The 19,299-nt window shown below is 35.0% G+C and overlaps 1 protein-coding gene across 2 annotated transcripts; it reads left to right on the top strand.

Annotated features, from left to right (window-relative positions):
- Positions 1–6,575: 6,575 nt before the first annotated feature.
- On the top strand, positions 6,576–17,459 carry LOC132298993 (ascorbate transporter, chloroplastic). Of its 2 annotated transcripts, XR_009479999.1 has the most exons (12): positions 6,576–6,805; positions 8,212–8,816; positions 9,049–9,156; positions 9,730–9,885; positions 11,272–11,487; positions 12,395–12,604; positions 14,962–15,099; positions 15,296–15,397; positions 15,984–16,049; positions 16,482–16,566; positions 16,678–17,010; positions 17,107–17,459. XR_009479999.1 is itself a non-coding variant. In XM_059795407.1 (11 exons), exons 1-11 carry the CDS (start codon positions 6,751–6,753, stop codon positions 16,773–16,775), a joined length of 1,839 nt encoding a protein of 612 aa, XP_059651390.1. In that variant the 5' UTR covers positions 6,576–6,750; the 3' UTR covers positions 16,776–17,459. The 2 variants fall into 2 exon arrangements, 1 of the variants encoding a protein (XP_059651390.1); XM_059795407.1 differs by having other exon boundaries at positions 16,678–17,459.
- Positions 17,460–19,299: the final 1,840 nt, after the last annotated feature.

The raw sequence follows: 19,299 nt of genomic DNA, 5'->3' as shown, positions 1-19,299 counted from the left end.
GTAAGAATGCCAAACCCGAAAAAAAATGAACCAAGGGCAGAATGGTCATTTCACACTGGAATGGGTGCCACCGTGCACACCATTAGAAAGACAACGAAAAATGAACTTAATTAGACTCAAGAATCGCCTGATTCGGAATCCGGACGGAAAAATTATGAATTTAAAACAAGGTGGCCTTCTCCGTTTAAGGATTACCACGACCCTATCTCACTAGAACTGGAATAACTCTCACGATAGGTGGAGTTTTGATGAGTGGTTGGTACCATTGGAAAGCTAACTTCAAGCTCTTGAATTTCGACTTAAGAGTGACCAGATTTGAATTAGAAATGAAGAAGATAAGTCCCTCTGAAGTCGGTGCAAGGAACTGTCCAAGAAAACTGGAAAGAGATGGGTTCCAGGGAGGATCGGTCGACCGACGGCAAGGGTCAGCTGGCCGAAACTCAATCATCAGCTGACCAAACCCCAATGATCAGTAGGCCGAAATGATGTTTTCTACAAAAAGCCTACTGGAATGGACCTTCGAGGCTTGTCAGCTAGCTGATGGATCCTCATCAGCTGACTGACACATCTGCTGCAGCAGAAAAAGCTGCTACAATGTGTGTGTGAGGTACTTGGGCCAATCCTAGGGTTCTACATGATCCAAACAAGTTTGAAAACATTCCCTAGCGTCATGTAAGCATCCAAAACATGTCAAAACGAAGAGGAACTTAAAATGATGCCCCAAAGCATGAAAATTCATACAATTGCCCAAAAATAGGTCAAAAGTGAAAATTTAAGAGTTTTGTGAAATGTGGACATGCATGCAAACGTAAAAAGACATTTAAGACACGTCACAATGGTCCGCGGCTTCAAAATAACCCCAATACAAAAATATGACCGCTCAACGGCCAAAAATGCAAAACCTAGAATGAAATGGTCTTTGGCCCTTGGCCACACCTCATACATGATCAAAGAAACCCTATGAAAGAAAAAGAATGGAATTTCCACACCCGATGCAAAAGTTATGAAGTAATGACTTAGCGTTTTTCAACATTTTCATAATAAACTTTAAAAGCAAAAGTGCATATGATACAAAATTGATGCCATTGGCCTATGGCCTCAATTTATACATGTCAAATATATTGAAAAGAGTGTACTTATATACACATTACATATTTGGAATCAAATATACACATTTTGACATAAAAAGCTACATAAGGCATCTCATGCTAACATTTGCATGAAATGGAAACTTAAAAGGTACAAGTCATCCACGGAATGATGAGCATCACGAACCAAGTCTTCGTACCTGAACAAAACCCCCAGTAATTTCGGGGTGAGTAAACAAGTTTATTCGTAGAGAATGAGCATGCATGACTCGATTTCTTACAGATTTTTAGATTAACTTGAAACAATTCAAAATGGGTCATGCCACCTAACGTCTATGTCAGAGTGAGACTCAGGGATCATCCTAAGCTGCTCATGCGATTGAAATGAGATACACGACGTATAAGCATACCGGTTACAAGTGTACTAAACGAAGATGAAAACATGCGAGGTAAGTACACAAAACACAGGTATACTAATGAGATTGGAAACCCACAAGGCAAGTATATAAGACATGAGTATGCTAAATGGAATCTAGATACAAGAAGCAAGTGCACAGTTTCAAGTATACCGAATGAAGTCTAAATACACGAAGTAAGCATAATGTCTATGCAAATTAAACAAGGTAGGAAATACTCCATATAACACGACAAGGTCTTTATATCTTCAAGAGATATCACTTGAAATCTAAGGGTTTAGAGATTTTGCATGTTGATATAAATCATTAAATGTGGACCATACCACCTAGAATCTAAGTGAAGTTATATGTATAGGATCATTCCTAAGTCACGATAGCATAAAGTAACACGGAATGAGATAACTAAGAAAATTAACAACATCGAAACAATTCAATTAACACGACAAGGACAAGGCGTGAAATCAAGAAAAATGCATAATATCTATGCAAGTAAACAAAAATGGAACATTCCGATTAACACGATAAGAGTTATACATGAAATCAAGAACAAGGCATAATATCTATGCAATTAACAAGATTGGAGTATTTCACATAACATGACAAGGTTTAAATCTTCAAGGAATAACAATTTGAAATTTAAAAAGTGAAATCAAGTAATGTGGATCCTCGGATATCGTCCGGATTAAAACCGTAGTCTTGGGATCACTTTAGGACTATTAACCCATGGTACCTTCCCCTAGTGCGCACTATAGTGTAGGGATTTCTTTATCTCCCGTACTAGAACCAAGTCTTAGCCATGTCAATTCTTGATTGATATCCCAAGTCCCAAAATCAACAAGTTGTGTAACCAAGAATATATCAAGATACAAGTAATATATTAAACCACATTTCATACACAACCAAGATTTTGGAACACACAAGTCATGCCCTAAGTTCTCAACTGTAATGACATATGAAATGTCAAGAAATCATAAATTGCATCTAAATAGCCTACAAAATTAGGATTTAAAACACAAGGAATCCATTGATGTAATTATACCACTAGTATAAAATTAATGATTTAATTATTTGTTTAACAACACTTGAACAATTAAATTATTCCAATGTAAGGGTACGAGTTCATTAACTACATTAATGAAGTTAAGTTGCAACAAGTCACGATACATGATAAAAAGACAAAAACCCCATGAAATACAAATCTAACTCATTAGAACTCTAAGTAGAAATTAATTAACCTAATTAATTAATTTCTCTAGAAATCAAAATTGTCCAAAAATTCTCAAAATAATATATGTGAATGTCCATTCCATGGTGATTGCAAATATCACATCAATTTTATAAAGTGAACAAGATATAATCATGTGGAATTTAATTACCATACTAATAATTAAATTACTAATTTTTAATAGTTATCCAAAAATTCTTAAAATAATATATATGAATATTCATTCCATGGTGATTGCATATATCAAATCAAAAGTGCAAAATGAGTAAGATATAAACATGTATAATTTAATTAATTTAAAATTGATTAAATCTTTAGATTTCAAATGTTATTCAAACGATCTCAAATAAATATATATCATGTATTAAGCCATGACCATGTCATATATCAAGTCAAAATTGGAAAACAAGTAAGGTACAATTAAGTAGAATTTAAATCAAATTTAAATAAATTTATATTTAGATCTTGAACAAAAGCAAGCATACAAGTTGTATAAGTATCAATAGCATGCAATACATCAAGAATATAATTTATAACACCCCCTACCTCAATTTGAGATGAAAATCTCAAATCCCCACCGAAAGAAAAGTGTTTCGAATCCGACGATACTTCGGGGTTTTGTCGGGGACAACACGGTGAACAAGAATCCCAATGAAGTCCCATGAAAATCACAACTCGACTTCAAACCCGAACTCAAAATTTGGCCAAAAACGGGTTCTAATAAGGGGGAAAGGTAGAGCACGACGAGGCCTACAATAAATGTTAAGACCGAAGACTTTCTACTAAGGAAATCAAGTGGAGGAGAAGAAAGAGTGAAGGCAGCCCCTTGGGCTCCCATGGCTGCCAGCCAAGAGGGGAAAGAAGATGATGGAAAAGTGAATTTTCACTTTAAAATATCATATTTATAGGAAAACCCTAAAAGTGCCCCGAAAGGGTCCCGCCAGGTTCGGAAAAGTGGAATTTGAGCAAACGCGCTCAAATAGCAAAACTCTGTGAACGAAAAAGAACCGGGATGAGAAAATATGAACAATGGAAGAAACGACGTCGAAAACCGAGTCCCGACCAGAGAGATATGTCCCGAACAAGTTCGGCGGTAACTAGGGCAAAAAACGACCAGAAGGAAATTATAAGAGTACACGACTCGATGAAAAGTGAAAATGAATCCCGTACGAGGATCCAAACTCAAAACGAGGCATTTTTGCAATAATTTTCGTTAATTGCACAATGGCCCCTCCAAAAAGGGTTAACTGCACTAATGACCCAGAATGAAAATATCTTCCAAAAATATTTTCTTAAAAACCCCTGAAATAAAATATCTTCAAAAGATATTTATGAAAAGCACCCCAAGAAAAGAAAAAGATTCTGAAAAACTATACATCCACGCCCCTATGGACACCGGGAGCAACCGGAGTACTTTACTGCAAAAGTAAAGATACGTATTTTGTAGAAACCACTTAGAATGAAGATACGTGAAGTCAAAAACCAACTCCGAGCATGGAAAGTGAGGTTGTGCAAAAAAGTGACAAATGGGGAAAAGACGAGATAGGGAAAAAGACGACAAGTGAATAGTGTCCGAAAAGTGAAAATGTGGAAATGACTCGGTCCTTAAAGGAAATTGTCAATCCAAACGAAAGAGTCTCGGAAACCATTTCCGAGCACTCGAAATGACACTCAGTGATGAGAAACAGAGCTCAGAAAAGAAAGTTAAACGGAAAAAATTTATCCGTAAAATTTCAGAAAAAAGAAAGGAATGAGAATGACAGAGTCATTACAGAAAAACAACTAAAAGTCATATATGATAGAATCGGGTTAAAGTTAAAGCCTCCTTGCATCTATTTACCCAAGGTGAGTTTGGCTTAGGGAAGAGATTATGTTATTCCCTCTTTTTGTTTGGTTAGATGAAATAGACTAGAATGAGATAATACCTTATTTTGTTTCTTAGGAGAGAAGAGAAGAGGGAGTGTTAATTATAAAGCAAGTTTTGTAATTTAAAAATTTATAATAGCCTTGTCTTTTTTCCTTCTTGTCTTCCGTTCATATTTAAAGGGATGAAAATTTGTGATGGAGAAGGATAACTCATCCATCCTATTTTCTATTCTCTCTTTGCTTCATCTCTACGAAGCGAAAGCAGTTTTTTTTTCCTTCTTATCTTCCCCCTCTTAATTCCTACCAAATGGAACATAAGATTGACAAATATTAACAAATCGTTCGTCTTTGATCAAAAAAATTCATATGCGATCCTGGCATATCACTAGGCAGGTTATGCTATTGCAAAGAAAAATGATCAGAAAATTAATAATGAATGCTAGCCAAGACACGGTAAACATGAAATAGCATGATTTTTTTTTATATTAAATTTACATTTGTATATTTGATTTAGTAATTTTACAATTTAAAATTAATGGTATAATATTGAATTATTGATTTAATTACACTAAAACTGACCGGAACATAGGGTCGGGGTCGGGGTCGGTCCCCTAATAAATGAGGATTGTAAGTTGGGTGTAATGAATGGCCGCAGAATTTGTATCAATTCAGGCTAAAGTCTAAACTGCCCATTTTATGCCAAATGAACTATGAAAGAAAAGAGCACAAGTAACAGTTATATGCCCAAAAACAAAAAATTTTACAGTAATGGGTCATTGGACTGATTATATATACAGTATACACATATATATAGATGTGAGAGGATAACACAGAATTAATACTTCCCGTTACTCTAAAATGTGTTACAACTAAAATGTCAAAAAGAGTATCAAAAGCTGCAATTACATGATCATTATTAATATTTTACCTATATACAAATATTAAACATAACAAATGAAGGTAATTAGAAAGACAGTTACAATGATAAAGAACTGAAGATGAGAGAAAAAAAAAATAATAATAATAAGAGCAAATCATGTGACTACACATTAAATTAATTCATTTATCAAAAAAAAAAAAAAAAATCATCAAATCCATTTCAACAATAAATAAGTAAACCTTTTGATACTTGACTAAAATATTAAACTACTAGTTTGTATTGAGAAAAAAATGAATGTAACGTTGGGGAGTACCTAATTGGTTTGAGTTTAGAACTAAAAAAAATAAAATTTCGAATAATTTTTTTTTCAATTCCAAATCAATTATATAATCTCATACATATATCAATTTAATCCAAATCAAATCTAAATTACTTTAATTTAATGGTCAAAAGCTTGAATATATACACAAACACATAAAAAAAGACATTTACTCATAGTTATTTTATAGAATTCATGTTGTGATTTTCACATACATTTTTTTTTTTTAAAGTGTGCACATCATATCATTTTGACTAATATTAAAATGATCCAGCTATAAAAATAGATGAACATGAATAAATTAGATTATAAGAGTTAGTCAAAGTTGAAATTTTGGGTTTGGTCAAATGTAAGAAACAAAAATGAGATTAAAGTGTGACTGGATGAATTTATTTGGTATGAAATTTAATCATAACCCTCCATCAACATTTGCCACGTGTAGACATTTGATTATTTTAATACTGTAAATGGTGATGAAACCCCTTACAATTCAAATGACCGGTTTATCCCTTTCCCGTTCCCTCCTGGCCGCAATATTTGCGATGGACAAGGGGCTTGCCGGTAAAAATACATGCAGAGACTTCAGTTCCCCAAATTACCCATATCGCTTCCCACTAGTACCAAACGTTTCTCACCAAGAAAAACGTAATTTCAGCAAGCATGGTGGGGGTATTCGAGTAGTTTTGTCCTTTTCTCAACAAGAACCTTTCGTCACGAGGATGAAATGCCACGTGTCCATCTCTCGACCCTCCTTTGTCTGGTATATCAACGCCCCTGAGATTTTTCCCGCTATTGAAACCAGATAGAAAAATCGCTATACGAAGAACAGTTCCTGTTATCCTCTCAGAGAGAGGGGAACTAGAGAGAGAAACCGCTGATAGAGAGAGACAGAAATGGTCTAATCACTTCTACCTTCGGTTCTTTGAGCTGACTTTTGCTAGCAATCATCGGCGACAATGGCGATCGGTGCCGTCGTTTCAAACCGGAATTTCGGCTCGTTTATCGGTTCAGGTATCAGTGCACCTTCCAAATCTTTACATTTGTATCCGGTGTATGTGTATGCTTATTCATACTTTTGCCCTTGGTCTGAACATAATTTTTGGTGCTTTTGTATAGAATTCGTATTAATAGGATGCTCATTCTTCTTTGCTCATGATTATTTCGAATTTGAGATTACTGTGCATAGATTTATTTCTTTTATAGACTGAGCTGAAATTTTTTGCTGCATGCACATTGGATTTTCTCAAGAAATTTAGGATTGCTATTGAAATTTCTGGTACTGAATTTTGTTTTTTAAATTTTTTCTTACTACTAAATTTTCGGTTTATGGTTTAATATAGTGAAATTCGTGTGGTTCATTGGAGTGGTTTTTGTGTATGATTTATTTATTTTTCTTTCAATTCATTTCTGATTTGGATGTGAAATTGTTTTTATGCTATTTTTACTTGTTACAGCGCAAAGATCTTTCATATGTTTGATATTTTGATTGAATTAGATGAATATCCAATTAATGTGGATTTACAACACTTTCCCAAATTAGAACGATATTCTTTTTGCATGCGAGTTCTTTATGATTTTAATGGATAAAATGGTTTTGATAGCACCCAGGCCTGAATTTTGGGTATTACAACTTGAAATATCTCTCTTAAATGCTATAATTTTTATGCATTTGAAATCTTATAAAAGCCAAATTACTTTTTCATATTGGACCAGAACATGGATTTAAAGTTTGTTAAAAATTATTGCAGTTGGATTCAGATTGGACCACCTACTAAAATTGTGACAAAACTTGGACTAAAAGAATTTCTGTTGTAGTTGATATTTTTTTCCCCTGGGTTGCTGTAATTGATTCAAAAATTAGTAAAATATATTGTAACACTTCATTCTTCACTCAACTGAATATTCAATCCAATTGGACTTTAGGTTGAGATTTGGCCGGACAAAATAGTTGGATTGTCTGAGTTCTACCAGATAATAAAATAGATTATAAAGCTTGTGTTTTCAAGCACTGACCTGAGACTGTGGATTGGTATATGCTTGCTAAAATTACCTTTTGAATTCATGTTTATTTCTTGTAAAAGAATTCCACAACAAACTGAAGTGCATGCTTTACCATGTGATTGATCACTTGTAAGCAAGTGATGTGGTGACAATAAACTTTTCTTTTCTGGGAAGATTTTGTAATTCATGGTTATTTGACGAGTGCAAAATTTGGATCACCAACAATAGCCGCAAAATTTGATAATCTGAGTGTAGAACTTTGTATGCAAAGTTGTGAAACCAATGAATTATTCAACATGTTGCGGAAGTTTATTGCATTCGTGTACTCAATCAGCTTTTAGTTTTGGTCATTTGTAATCCTCTTAGACTTCAGTCTATGTTAGAATTTTCATTAGGTGAGTTTCTTATGTTGGCAGGAAAAGTATATCAAATAGAACAAGCTACAACATATCATCGAGGAGAACGTCTCGGCTTTGCTACTGCACAGTATGTCCATAAAAACAAGTTCTGCAAAAATTTATGTATTGTAAGGAACAGCTGTTCTTTATCTAGATACTCGTATTGTTCGTCTCTTCATGTTATTGGTCTTCCAAATGGAAAAACTCCGAGAATGAATACTCTCCATGATGGAGGGGAGCATCCTCTGTCCAAACAACTTATTGCAAAGTTTCAGGGGATCAATACTAGGCAAGGAATCAGAAAAATATGTCAATGCTATCTTTCTTCAATTTCCTCTGACAACAGTTGGGTTCAACCAAGAAAGCTGGATAACCATAAAATAAATGACAGGCAATGGCAGCTATCAAAGCATGTTAAGGTAAATAGGACCCGCGCTGACTACAAATCTGAGGAGTTTGACATAACGGGAGCAGCAGTGGACCCATTTGTGTTGTCAGAGGGGCCAAGTGAAGTTTTGGCGGAAGGGGTGCCGCAAATAAAACCTTGGTGGGAGCAGCTCCCAAAACGCTGGATGATAGTCCTGCTTTGTTTTACTGCATTTCTATTATGTAACATGGATCGAGTGAGTTATTTTCTTGTTTTCTTACTAATAAGTCTTACGTTCATATTTGAATTCTGAAGTTTTCCATATTTAATATGCCCATTTCCCATGCCATCTAAAATTTGTACCATCTGTCACCTTCTTTATAAAATATTCTTCTTCAACTAGTTGATGTTCCTCTGTTACATTGAGCAATTTATGAACAAGATTAAATAAATATTTTTATCTGACTAATCTAAATGTTTTCATTTAGGTGAATATGAGCATTGCAATACTTCCAATGTCACGGGAGTTTAACTGGGATAGTGCGACTGTTGGTCTAATTCAGTCTTCTTTTTTCTGGGGCTATCTGCTCACTCAGGTTCGACTCAAATACTGATTTTATTCAGGAACAATATGGAAAAAAATATAGCATTTATTGTCGATCTCCAGACAAGTGCTTGTTCAAGTTCTACAAGTGACACATATGGTTCTCTGGGATATGGTTTTGTCCATTCAGTCGGAATTCACACTTGTTGTGGTCCTAAGATGACATTCATACAATTTTCTAACCCTAATTATTGAAAATCATTACAAATGTAATGTAGATCTATGATATCTCACAGATGCAAATTTTTATAATGTCAATTCCTGATTCTTTAATTTATAACCTACTCTGGCTCATTTTTTGTCCCCATAACTGAGAAAATTGATCCTGCATGTCATCAACTCTGCCACTGTCCAAATTTATAATTCATATGATTGAGAGTTTGATATATAAATAACTTATCATCTTGCCTTATGTCCTCACTATGTCAATTCTGTGTGGTTTTGTTTATCTACAAGGATTGAATTCCCATGTGTTTGGCTTATTAATGTATTTCTTATTTATAAGGTCAAAATTTGTTTCCTGCCAGCCTATTCTGTTAACAGGATTTTTTTTTTTGGAAAATAGATTGTTGGAGGAATCTGGGCAGATAAAATTGGTGGGAAACTAGTCTTGGGTTTTGGAGTGGTTTGGTGGTCGATTGCAACAATTTTGACACCTATAGCTGCGAAAATCGGGCTTCCTTTCTTACTTGTCATGCGTGCCTTTATGGGGATTGGTGAGGTTAGCATCTTCTAATGTGTTTTATGGTTCTTTTATGCTACTGAATCGGCTGGATAGTATACCGACCTTCAAATAAGCAGCTTTGTAGTGGCAAGAAATGAGATTGACATACAACATTTATTTCATGTCAAAAATATTATATGGATATAAGTAAAAGTTTTCAAGCATGAAATTCTCATAAAGTCTGAGTTCTGAAGAAAACCAAATATGTGATAATAAACAGAAATGTAAGCACACAAACCGCCCGTATAGATAGCATGTTCCGCGTATCATATGTACATATATAAAATTAGAGGTTCCAAGGACTTCATTGTTACAAGAGGATCCGTAGGGGACTTGATAACTGTCCATAAACAGCGAATGCAATCTGAACAGTAAAAAGATTATGAAGACATTAGGCACTGAAAACTGCACCAATGTTATTTTTAAGATGACCCAAAAGTCAAACTTTGAAGTGGCTTAGGTTACAGGTATTTGAAGACTCTCTTCATTTGCCAACATACCTTTAGGTTTCCATAGATCTGGACGATACACCGTGTTTTGATTTTAGGCGTTAAACTGATGGACATTGCACGAGATTAATTTGTCTTTTGTCAGTTCGCTTGAGCTAGTTAAATCAATACTGCGTCTAATCTTATAAAAAGGTTCATTCTTGATAGGTTAATCATTTAACTGCCAACTGTTAGTGATATAGGAGAAGATTATCCTTCCAGCGTAGGAATGGGGCTCTGGTTCATTTCATCCGATCACACCAGACATGTTGTGTTGTTTTGCCCAACGGACAGAACTACTAAAATCTTAAAATTCTTAAATCCACCAATCAGATTACATTTCTCCTTTCACATGTTGTAAACTACAATACATTTTTATGTATTCCTCTGCATATTCAAGCACTGCAATGTGATATTTGCACCCCACTTCTATACTCCTTGCATTCCACTTGAATTTTTTATAAAAGAAATGACACAATTACCCCCTTAAAAGTTGAGTGTAAGAGTATTATTTGAAATAAATGAGTGTAAGAATGCTTTTGAAGGAAATTGTGTCATTTTATTTTTTCTCAAAAAAGGCAAGTGAAGTGCAAAAGAACAAATGTGGAGTGTGAATATCATTTCCCGGGCACGTATTGTTTTACGTCCACTAAATGGATAAGCTAGTTTTACTAGTGATTTTTCTAATATATTGTACAACTCAAGTAATAGATGGACCTACTCAACTACTGGAGACTCCACTTGATGTAATTAGCTCATAATATCTCAATATCTTGTTTCACTCATGTTTAATTGATATACAAAAAATATTTAATCTTTGACTTGTATTATTTCCATGCCTCTTTTAGGATACATGATGATTTCATTACTTACAATCGGTATATTCTCTTATCAGGGTGTCGCTATGCCTGCTATGAATAATATACTTTCTAAGTGGATTCCTGTCTCAGAGAGAAGCAGATCGCTTGCACTAGTATACAGCGGCATGTATCTTGGTTCTGTTACTGGATTGGCTTTTTCTCCTATTTTAATCCAAAAATTTGGGTGGCCATCTGTTTTCTACTCATTTGGTTCCCTTGGGACTATCTGGTTTGCACTATGGCTGAGTAAAGTAAGTGTTTGATTCTTTTAGCAACATCTACATTGACAATTTTGGCTTTTGCATAATTGCATTTATAGGTTCTATTATAGGAAAAGAAGGATTATAGACTCACTTCACCAACTCCATTATCTTTGCCTCTTTTGGGCTATACTATCTGATAAAATTTGGACAGATGTACAAAAATATATTTTTCGGATTTCAACTCTGGTTTCTAGTACTGTTGAAAGTTATCTTGTGGAGAAAGATTATTATTTCCTTATCCAACAAGGATTCAGGAAAGGGGTTTAGCAGTAATCTGTAGACATTAGCCTGGTTCCCAAGGTAGAGAGGATTTTGGTGGGATTTTCAAAAGATTATGTTCTTATCAACTTCCTACTTTTATGAAGTTGTTACTTGTTTCTGACCATGGACATAACTTTATTGGTGGGTAAACCAAATTAAATCCTTGTATTGTATTTATGTCATTGTCATATTTTCCATATATTTTGTGCTTCTCAATACAACCTGAATATGAATGTTAATGTTAATGCTTCCGTGTGCACCAACAATATTATTAAGTAGTAACCCCTGAATTTGTTGAGATCTTGCTGGTGCATTTTTCTTGCTTTATAGACAACTATAAAGATTCTGATAATAGAAAATTGGACAAGGTAGCATGACTTCATTGTGAAATTTCTGTGCGTGACAGTGTGAGGATGGATTAATCACTACATTTTTCTGTCCGTTTTATTTGAGCAGTATTTAAAAATAACCCTCTGTATTATGCTCTATTCTATCTCTCTCTCTACACACACACAATATATATCTATATATATATATATATATATGGTATATATTACTACTATCTGATTTACACTTCAAATATCATATCATTGATATTCCCTCTGAAAGTTCTTTCGGGCTATCAATTCTCCAGGCACATAGCTCACCTAAGGAAGATCCGGAGCTTAGTGCGGAGGAAAAAAAGCTTATCTTGGGGGGCAGCGTCTCAAAGGAACCTGTATCTGTCATTCCTTGGAAGCTAATTTTATCAAAGGGACCTGTTTGGGCTCTCATTATCTCCCACTTCTGCCATAATTGGGGAACTTTTATTCTTTTGACATGGATGCCTACCTACTATAATCAGGTATGTGAGACATCCTATGATGGCAATATGCCTATTATCATAATTTGGGCCATTCTTTCTGTTCTTTCATTTTTTTATCTCCTTATTTCTACCTTGGATATTCCAGATATACCAATGATCCATCAATAAAATTTTATATTTCTTGTATTCCATCATCATCATCATCATCATCATCATCATATATGTTAAGTTCATCGGGTTGCTGACATTGATCATTCAACCTCCTTGTGGGATGTCAATTGTGAAATTTATCACCATGTTATATTTATGAATATGTATGTTTGCTTGGATTTTCTAAAATATACAAACTTTAGTAGCAGTTCCATAATCTTTTTTTACTACACGCCCTCCTTGCTGTCTAACATGCATTATGTTCTGTTAGATGGTGCAGTAATAAGCATGGCTCCTCTTCAGTTCAGTTCTCATTCAATTCAATTAAAAGCATTACACATTGTGTGTAGATTTAACAGGATTTAAGCTTATTGCAGGAGTTTTGTTTTTGTGCTCCTATGAACATTGTGTGTACGTAGTTGAGTCTTCTTCTTTGGCACTTTTTGAATATATACTTGTCCAAAAAAAAATAATGAAAAGAAAAGAAAAATGAGACTGTGGATTCAGTTGAAGTCTGCACCAACCCAGAGCCGGTGGTTGGATTTGAATGAGTTGGAGGAGAATTTGGAGCTGGAGAGAAGCCACACCGTCTGCTAATGGTCATTTGATAGTTTGCTGAAGCACCATATTTACAGCTTGAGACCTGCACCAACTCGCACTGGGTTATTGTTTATGAGAGAGTAGGAGATTTGGAATTTGGAGAGGAGCCAAACCTAATGGTCAGCTAATAAATGTTTGATACTTAGATGATGTGTCTTTCAACTTGCATAAATCCAACCTGAAGCAATAAAAATTACATAATAATTTATTCAAACCTCCTTTTCCTCAACTTCTTGTTGCATTAGTATTCACCAAACTTGTAAGCTGTTTTCTTCAAACCAATATAGAAATCATACTTAATTTCTGACTTCTACCATCTTAGTTATCAAGGGAGGAACTAGTAATGGGCTAACCTGGGCTATAGCCCAGGTCCAATTGAAAAAAAAAAAAAAAAGTACTATTGTTCCTATAAGCCCATGTACTACTCTTCCTCTTTCTATCAGTCTAGTCCAATCCATAGTATTTCTATAAATAAAAAGAGTTATAAAACTTACAAAGGTCAAGCCTGAAATATGAGCAAGCTCACGAACCATAGACATGTCCAATCACAAAATAAACCATAATAAAATATAATAGGGCCCAACCCAGTAAATCAAACACATTGTCAGTTTATGGAAGAAGACCTAAACTCTTCGTGTATAAGGCACTAAGGCATAGGTGGATGGATATCATGGATTATTATTGTTAATCCAGTGAAATATTGAATTTTATTTTTGTTAAAAAAAAAAAAAGGACTTTGTTGATGACTTGATAATTTCTTGCTAAATTGGGTAATTTACTATATAATGGATTAATAAACTAGTCAGGGGTGGAACACATAGGTCTTACTTTCTAATGTGAATTTATTGATAAGGAACATATATATCTTACATTCTTGTAGTTGTTTGTTTTAATACTTGTATGAAGCAAACTTCAATGGATTCTTGACTGTGCAAATACGTTAGAGTTTGGAAGTGTAAATGTGTTAGAAGGTTGTAGATTATTAGGTTTAATTGAATAACTGATGCATGATAATTATGTATTTAGAGCATGGATGACACACTAAGTAATCATGGGTTTAATTATTTTTAGCCCTCCCTACTTTGCAATCCTGGCTCCGCCCCTGTTAGTTATCCTTCCAATTATATTTTGCCCTTCACCCTAAGGTATCGACTTCTGAGATTGGCAGCCAGGTTTCATAATCCTTATACTATTATTATGGTGGATGCAATATTTAACTGAACTCAAAATAATGAAAATTCTACGTTGTTGAACCCAAATATAATCTTCTTTCTTCCTTATTTTATTTTATTTTTTTTATTATTATTATTTTTTTCTCCCAGTGCACACTATTACTCAAATTCACAGTTGTCTTAAGTTTTGCCGAACAGTGGCATTTCTAGTTATTGCCAATACAACTACCATTTGGATTTTATGCTAGATGGGCATACTAAAGAGTACGGCAATTTGTTGTTCAATGATTTTTCAAAATGCGATTTAATTACATGTTTTCAACATTTAAGAGTAACACATTCGTACAATATAAGGTGATAATATATATCGGCAGGTAAATTATCACCGGATGCAAACTAATTGATTGAGACACTGAATAGCTAATCTGATAAATAAACTAAGGAATTTTCTCCTTATTATGGTTGTTTTCTCAGGTGTTGAAGTTCAACCTCACCGAATCTGGACTTTTTTGTGTATTGCCATGGTTGACCATGGCTGTGTTTGCAAATATAGGAGGCTGGATTGCAGACACACTTGTGAGCAAAGGCCTCTCCATTACAGCAGTTCGTAAGGCAAGGATTAATACTTAAGTGCAGTGGAAATATTTTCTAAATGGAGCTAGTGTCTGAACCCTTTTGAAATAAAATTTGTAGTCAAGGGAATAACTATTTTGTTTAATTGTTTAAACGTCAAATGAGTATAGAAGTTAACACTCTCAGCTTTCCACTTTTTGAGTATAACTCTTATTTAAACCTTTTCATATTGCAGATAATGCAATCAATTGGGTTTTTGGGCCCTGCCTTCTTCCTTACACAGCTGAGCCATATCAAGACACCTGCTTTAGCAGTGCTATGCATGGCATGCAGTCAGGTCTGAGCTGGTTGAGCAATGCTTTAAGTATCTGAACTTAAAATGTGTTTCTATCTCTTGAATTCATTGATATGGTTGTTTATAAAGAATTAGGAACCATTTTTATAGTTAATTTGAATAATATTTTTAGGAAGAATATATGTGGAGGGCCTTCAAATATGTTAATAAATTTGCTGTTATGACACTCTAAAAAGGATTGTTTAAGTCCAAGAATTACCATGAGGAAAGAAAAGGCATCCAGCATATATATGACAAATTGACAATAGATGGCAAAAGATAATTTACTGACATGTCCACTCTTAAACATTCTGCCACCTTCTATACAAGTACATCGACAAGTCTCTGTTTTATTATTGGAAGCTAAGAAGATAGCAAATTGGCTAAGAGGATGAGGTGAGCACACAGCAAGTTTTATAATAATGTGCAGTAATGTGTAGAAGGAATGGGCACTTAAAACAACATTTTAGTTACAAGATCGTCATACTTACCAAAAAAAAAAAAGTTACAAGATCGTCATAAATTTAGTTTCGTATTTGGCCAAAATCTTTTAATGGAATATGATTATAACATAACCTTTTTTTGACAGGGTTCGGATGCATTCTCACAGTCTGGGCTCTATTCCAATCACCAAGACATTGGGCCCCGTTATGCTGTGAGTTTTCCCCATCTTCTTTTTCTCTCTCTCAATATCAAACGGTGTTGATGTATACCAAGAAGTGGTTTGCTCACCCTTGAAAATAAAAAATAAAAAATCCCTGATGCACTCGTTTTGGAAGTTATCTTAAAAAATATGAAAGATGTATTTGAGTGGTGGAAATGTCAAAACTACAAGAGAAGAATCGAAATGGCCAAACACTAACAGTTTACATCATAAATTATGGACGTTTACTTTCGATAAACTATGATATAATTTATTTATGGCTCTTTTGGATAGATATCCTGTCAACCCTTTTGGACTTTCCTAAATCATATCACAATTTGCCCCTCTTATCAAGCTCATTTCTTTCTTTTATGTCTTGCCTACAAAATTCGGGAACTTAAGATGTTTCTCAAAGAACTCTTTGCTTATGCTTTTCAATTGCAGGGAGTCTTGTTGGGACTATCTAACACAGCGGGAGTGCTTGCTGGTGTCTTTGGTACAGCTGCAACTGGATATATACTCCAAAAAGGTACATTCAAGCCAGCTACTTGATAATGTTTCAACTTAAGCTGTTTGTGTGTGTGTGTGTGTGAGCTGGGAACTTAAATTTTTTTGCTTCTCAAACTATGTTTTTTTGCAGGTTCTTGGGATGATGTGTTTAAGGTGGCTGTTGCATTGTACATCATTGGCACAGTAGTCTGGAACCTTTTTTCGACCGGAGAGAGAATTCTGGACTAGTTAAATGCAAGAAGAGGAGGGATTCAGTCAACATAGCTATAGAGATCAAACGATGAAGGGATATATGGAAGGAATATTAGGAACCAAACTGCACATGGTTGGGTAAAACTCTCAGTTGAGCAAAAACATTTCTAAGATGCCACCACTTTAATAGTTCTCTTACTAAATTGTGAGGCCCTTGGACCGCCGCTCCTGAATTTTGTGAGTTGGCCCGGCCAGAGAGAACTTTTTACAGGTTGTTGTTTTCTGTTTTCATTTTGTTTAGCCGTGCTTACTTTACATTGCTTCTGGATAATTTGTATTCCTGAACTTTTTTCCTTGGCCGTTACAGAGCAATAAAAGAGCATGCAATCTGTAAGCCTCATCATGTTCACCTGAAAATCTCGACAGCAGATCTTATATTGCTCCTGTTTCTTATTCTTTTACAATCATATTGCGTTTCGATTGTTGCTTGTTTTGTCTCATGAATCAACAATGGTACTGGTTGTGGGAGGCTTTTGTTAGGGTTTGTTAGACCATATTGTTTGGTTGGGTGCATACTGCATAAGCAGGTTTGATGAGAGAGGACTTGTAACTCAACTTATATGAATTTCAGACTGCTCGATCGCGGGCGTTGTTGGTGTGTCTGTTTCTAGAGCATCATGAAGGAAGAATGACCGCTCATGGTGTAGATCATCACATTACTTACTATGTAATTAATTGTATTTGATATTGCAATTTGCCATGAAAAGAAACAGAAGAAAGAAAAAACCGAATTTGATTAGTGTAGACTGATGCACCTTCAACCTTGATCTTATATTCGTGACAAGGTTAATTTAATGATGCAATGAAGACCTACAATTGTGTGTGTGAGAGACTGTGCAATTGGGATTACAAGGAATGGGTGATGTGATGATCCAAGTGTGTTCAAATATGAGCCGAAATTTCATGCACAAAGCAGAAACGCATTGATTGTTCTGTATAAAGTATGAAGTAGAGAGATTCGGATTATTTTTTTGACAAATTTAGGTGAGTAAGCCAACACATCATTATCTCACTACTTATCATTATTCAAAAGTAGAACTCCTAAAGACAAGACTTTTTATAGAACTCTTTAAGACAAATGGATTGTCTGTACTAATTAAGACAAGACTCTTTCTATGGATCAAACTCTAATTACTCTCTCTTTATATATATATGTATAATTCTAAATAAACAAACTGGAATTCTATTAAATCGGCATATTAGAAAGATGGCGACACAATTAAGTTGAATCAACGAACTAGAATCCATTAAATCAACAAATTAAAAATATCAGGAAAAATAAGTCGTGGTAAGATTGTTTACACGCATATATCATTGGGAATATATCCTATTAAATCCACAAAATTAGAAATAGGAAAGTTAAATTGTGGAATAAATCAAGTACTCTATTCTTCCATAACAAAAGCAATGTTTAAGTCGGGTCTTCTGCGGCTGCTAGCACCACCATCTGTGTGTAAGCCGTGTCTGGTGCTGGTGCTGGTGCTGGTGCTGGTGCTTGCACCATCCACCTCTGCCGGAGGAGGAGGAGGAGGATCGGCCACTTTAACAAGAGCGAAGCAAAGATCAGAACCAACTTGGAATGACCAAACTTGGACAACCACATATTTACAAAACTTGTTCTTATCAACAATTTGTTTCCAAGGGGTTGCCAATACATACATTGAGCTACCTTTGTTAGGCGTCTTGGGCATATCCGACATCCTCAACCCTATCATAAATTCCTCAAGTTCGGGATCAATCAGCAAACACTGTATTACGCTACACTTGCCATATTTGTCTCACGTCTTTAAGTAGGCCACCTCATCTTCTCTCTTCTTGTTCCTGATATTATTGATCGGACATCTCCAAACTATTGTGAGTGTCGCTACAATCGGTTGTAAACAAGGCCTTCTGTATGACCAGAATTATCTCGGTACCATGCAACTCTTTTGTGATGAAATTCTCCATTCGCAAAGGCATGTCCGGTGGTCGTTCCGGACCATGCCATTTTTTCTTCTTCTTTTCCTTCTTCTTCTCTTCTTTCTGATTAGTATTATACTTTTTGATGGTCTTCGACTTTTGATTTGTTGCCAATCTTGGATCAATGTCAATAATGTGATCGGGATGGACATAGGGATTATCAATCATGGGCTTCTTGAGAGTTTTTTCTTTCAATAGCCTTAGTTGACGTTGCGAAGAAGAACAAGATTGTTGAAGCATCATGGTTGTTTTTTCTCTGTCATATTTCTGACTCGCAGCTTTTGTGACTTCTAACAAGTAATCCCAATCACTCCAACTCTTCTTCGGCTTACTATTAGCCACATGTTCAAGACTCATATCACTCAAGAACTTTTTCTTCTCGCCAAAACGATACTATCAGTGCAGGTAGGGTTTTTGAGAGAGACAAATATAGGACAATGGGGGTATTTTTAGGGAGAGACAAGGCTATGGTTTAATTTAAGAAGGATGGGGTTCAAGCAAGGTTTCAGGTTTCTGTGCAGCCAAAACGATACTATAGATG

This window comes from Cornus florida, unplaced genomic scaffold, assembly GCF_030987335.1.
Source record: "Cornus florida cultivar Cherokee Brave unplaced genomic scaffold, ASM3098733v1 CherokeeBrave_3.0.0_Hap2_Chr03, whole genome shotgun sequence".
NCBI lineage: Eukaryota > Viridiplantae > Streptophyta > Magnoliopsida > Cornales > Cornaceae > Cornus > Cornus florida.
This window is presented reverse-complemented; position numbering and strand designations above follow the sequence as displayed.

Bases quoted from the DNA above. Each gene is read 5' to 3' on its own strand.
- LOC132298993 (XM_059795407.1), top strand. From the start codon at position 6,751: ATGGCGATCGGTGCCGTCGTTTCAAACCGGAATTTCGGCTCGTTTATC. The intron at 9,157-9,729 runs GTTCGACTCAAA...TTTGGAAAATAG, and splicing joins GGGGCTATCTGCTCACTCAG to ATTGTTGGAGGAATCTGGGC. The intron at 15,398-15,983 runs GTCTGAGCTGGT...TTTTTTTGACAG, and splicing joins TATGCATGGCATGCAGTCAG to GGTTCGGATGCATTCTCACA.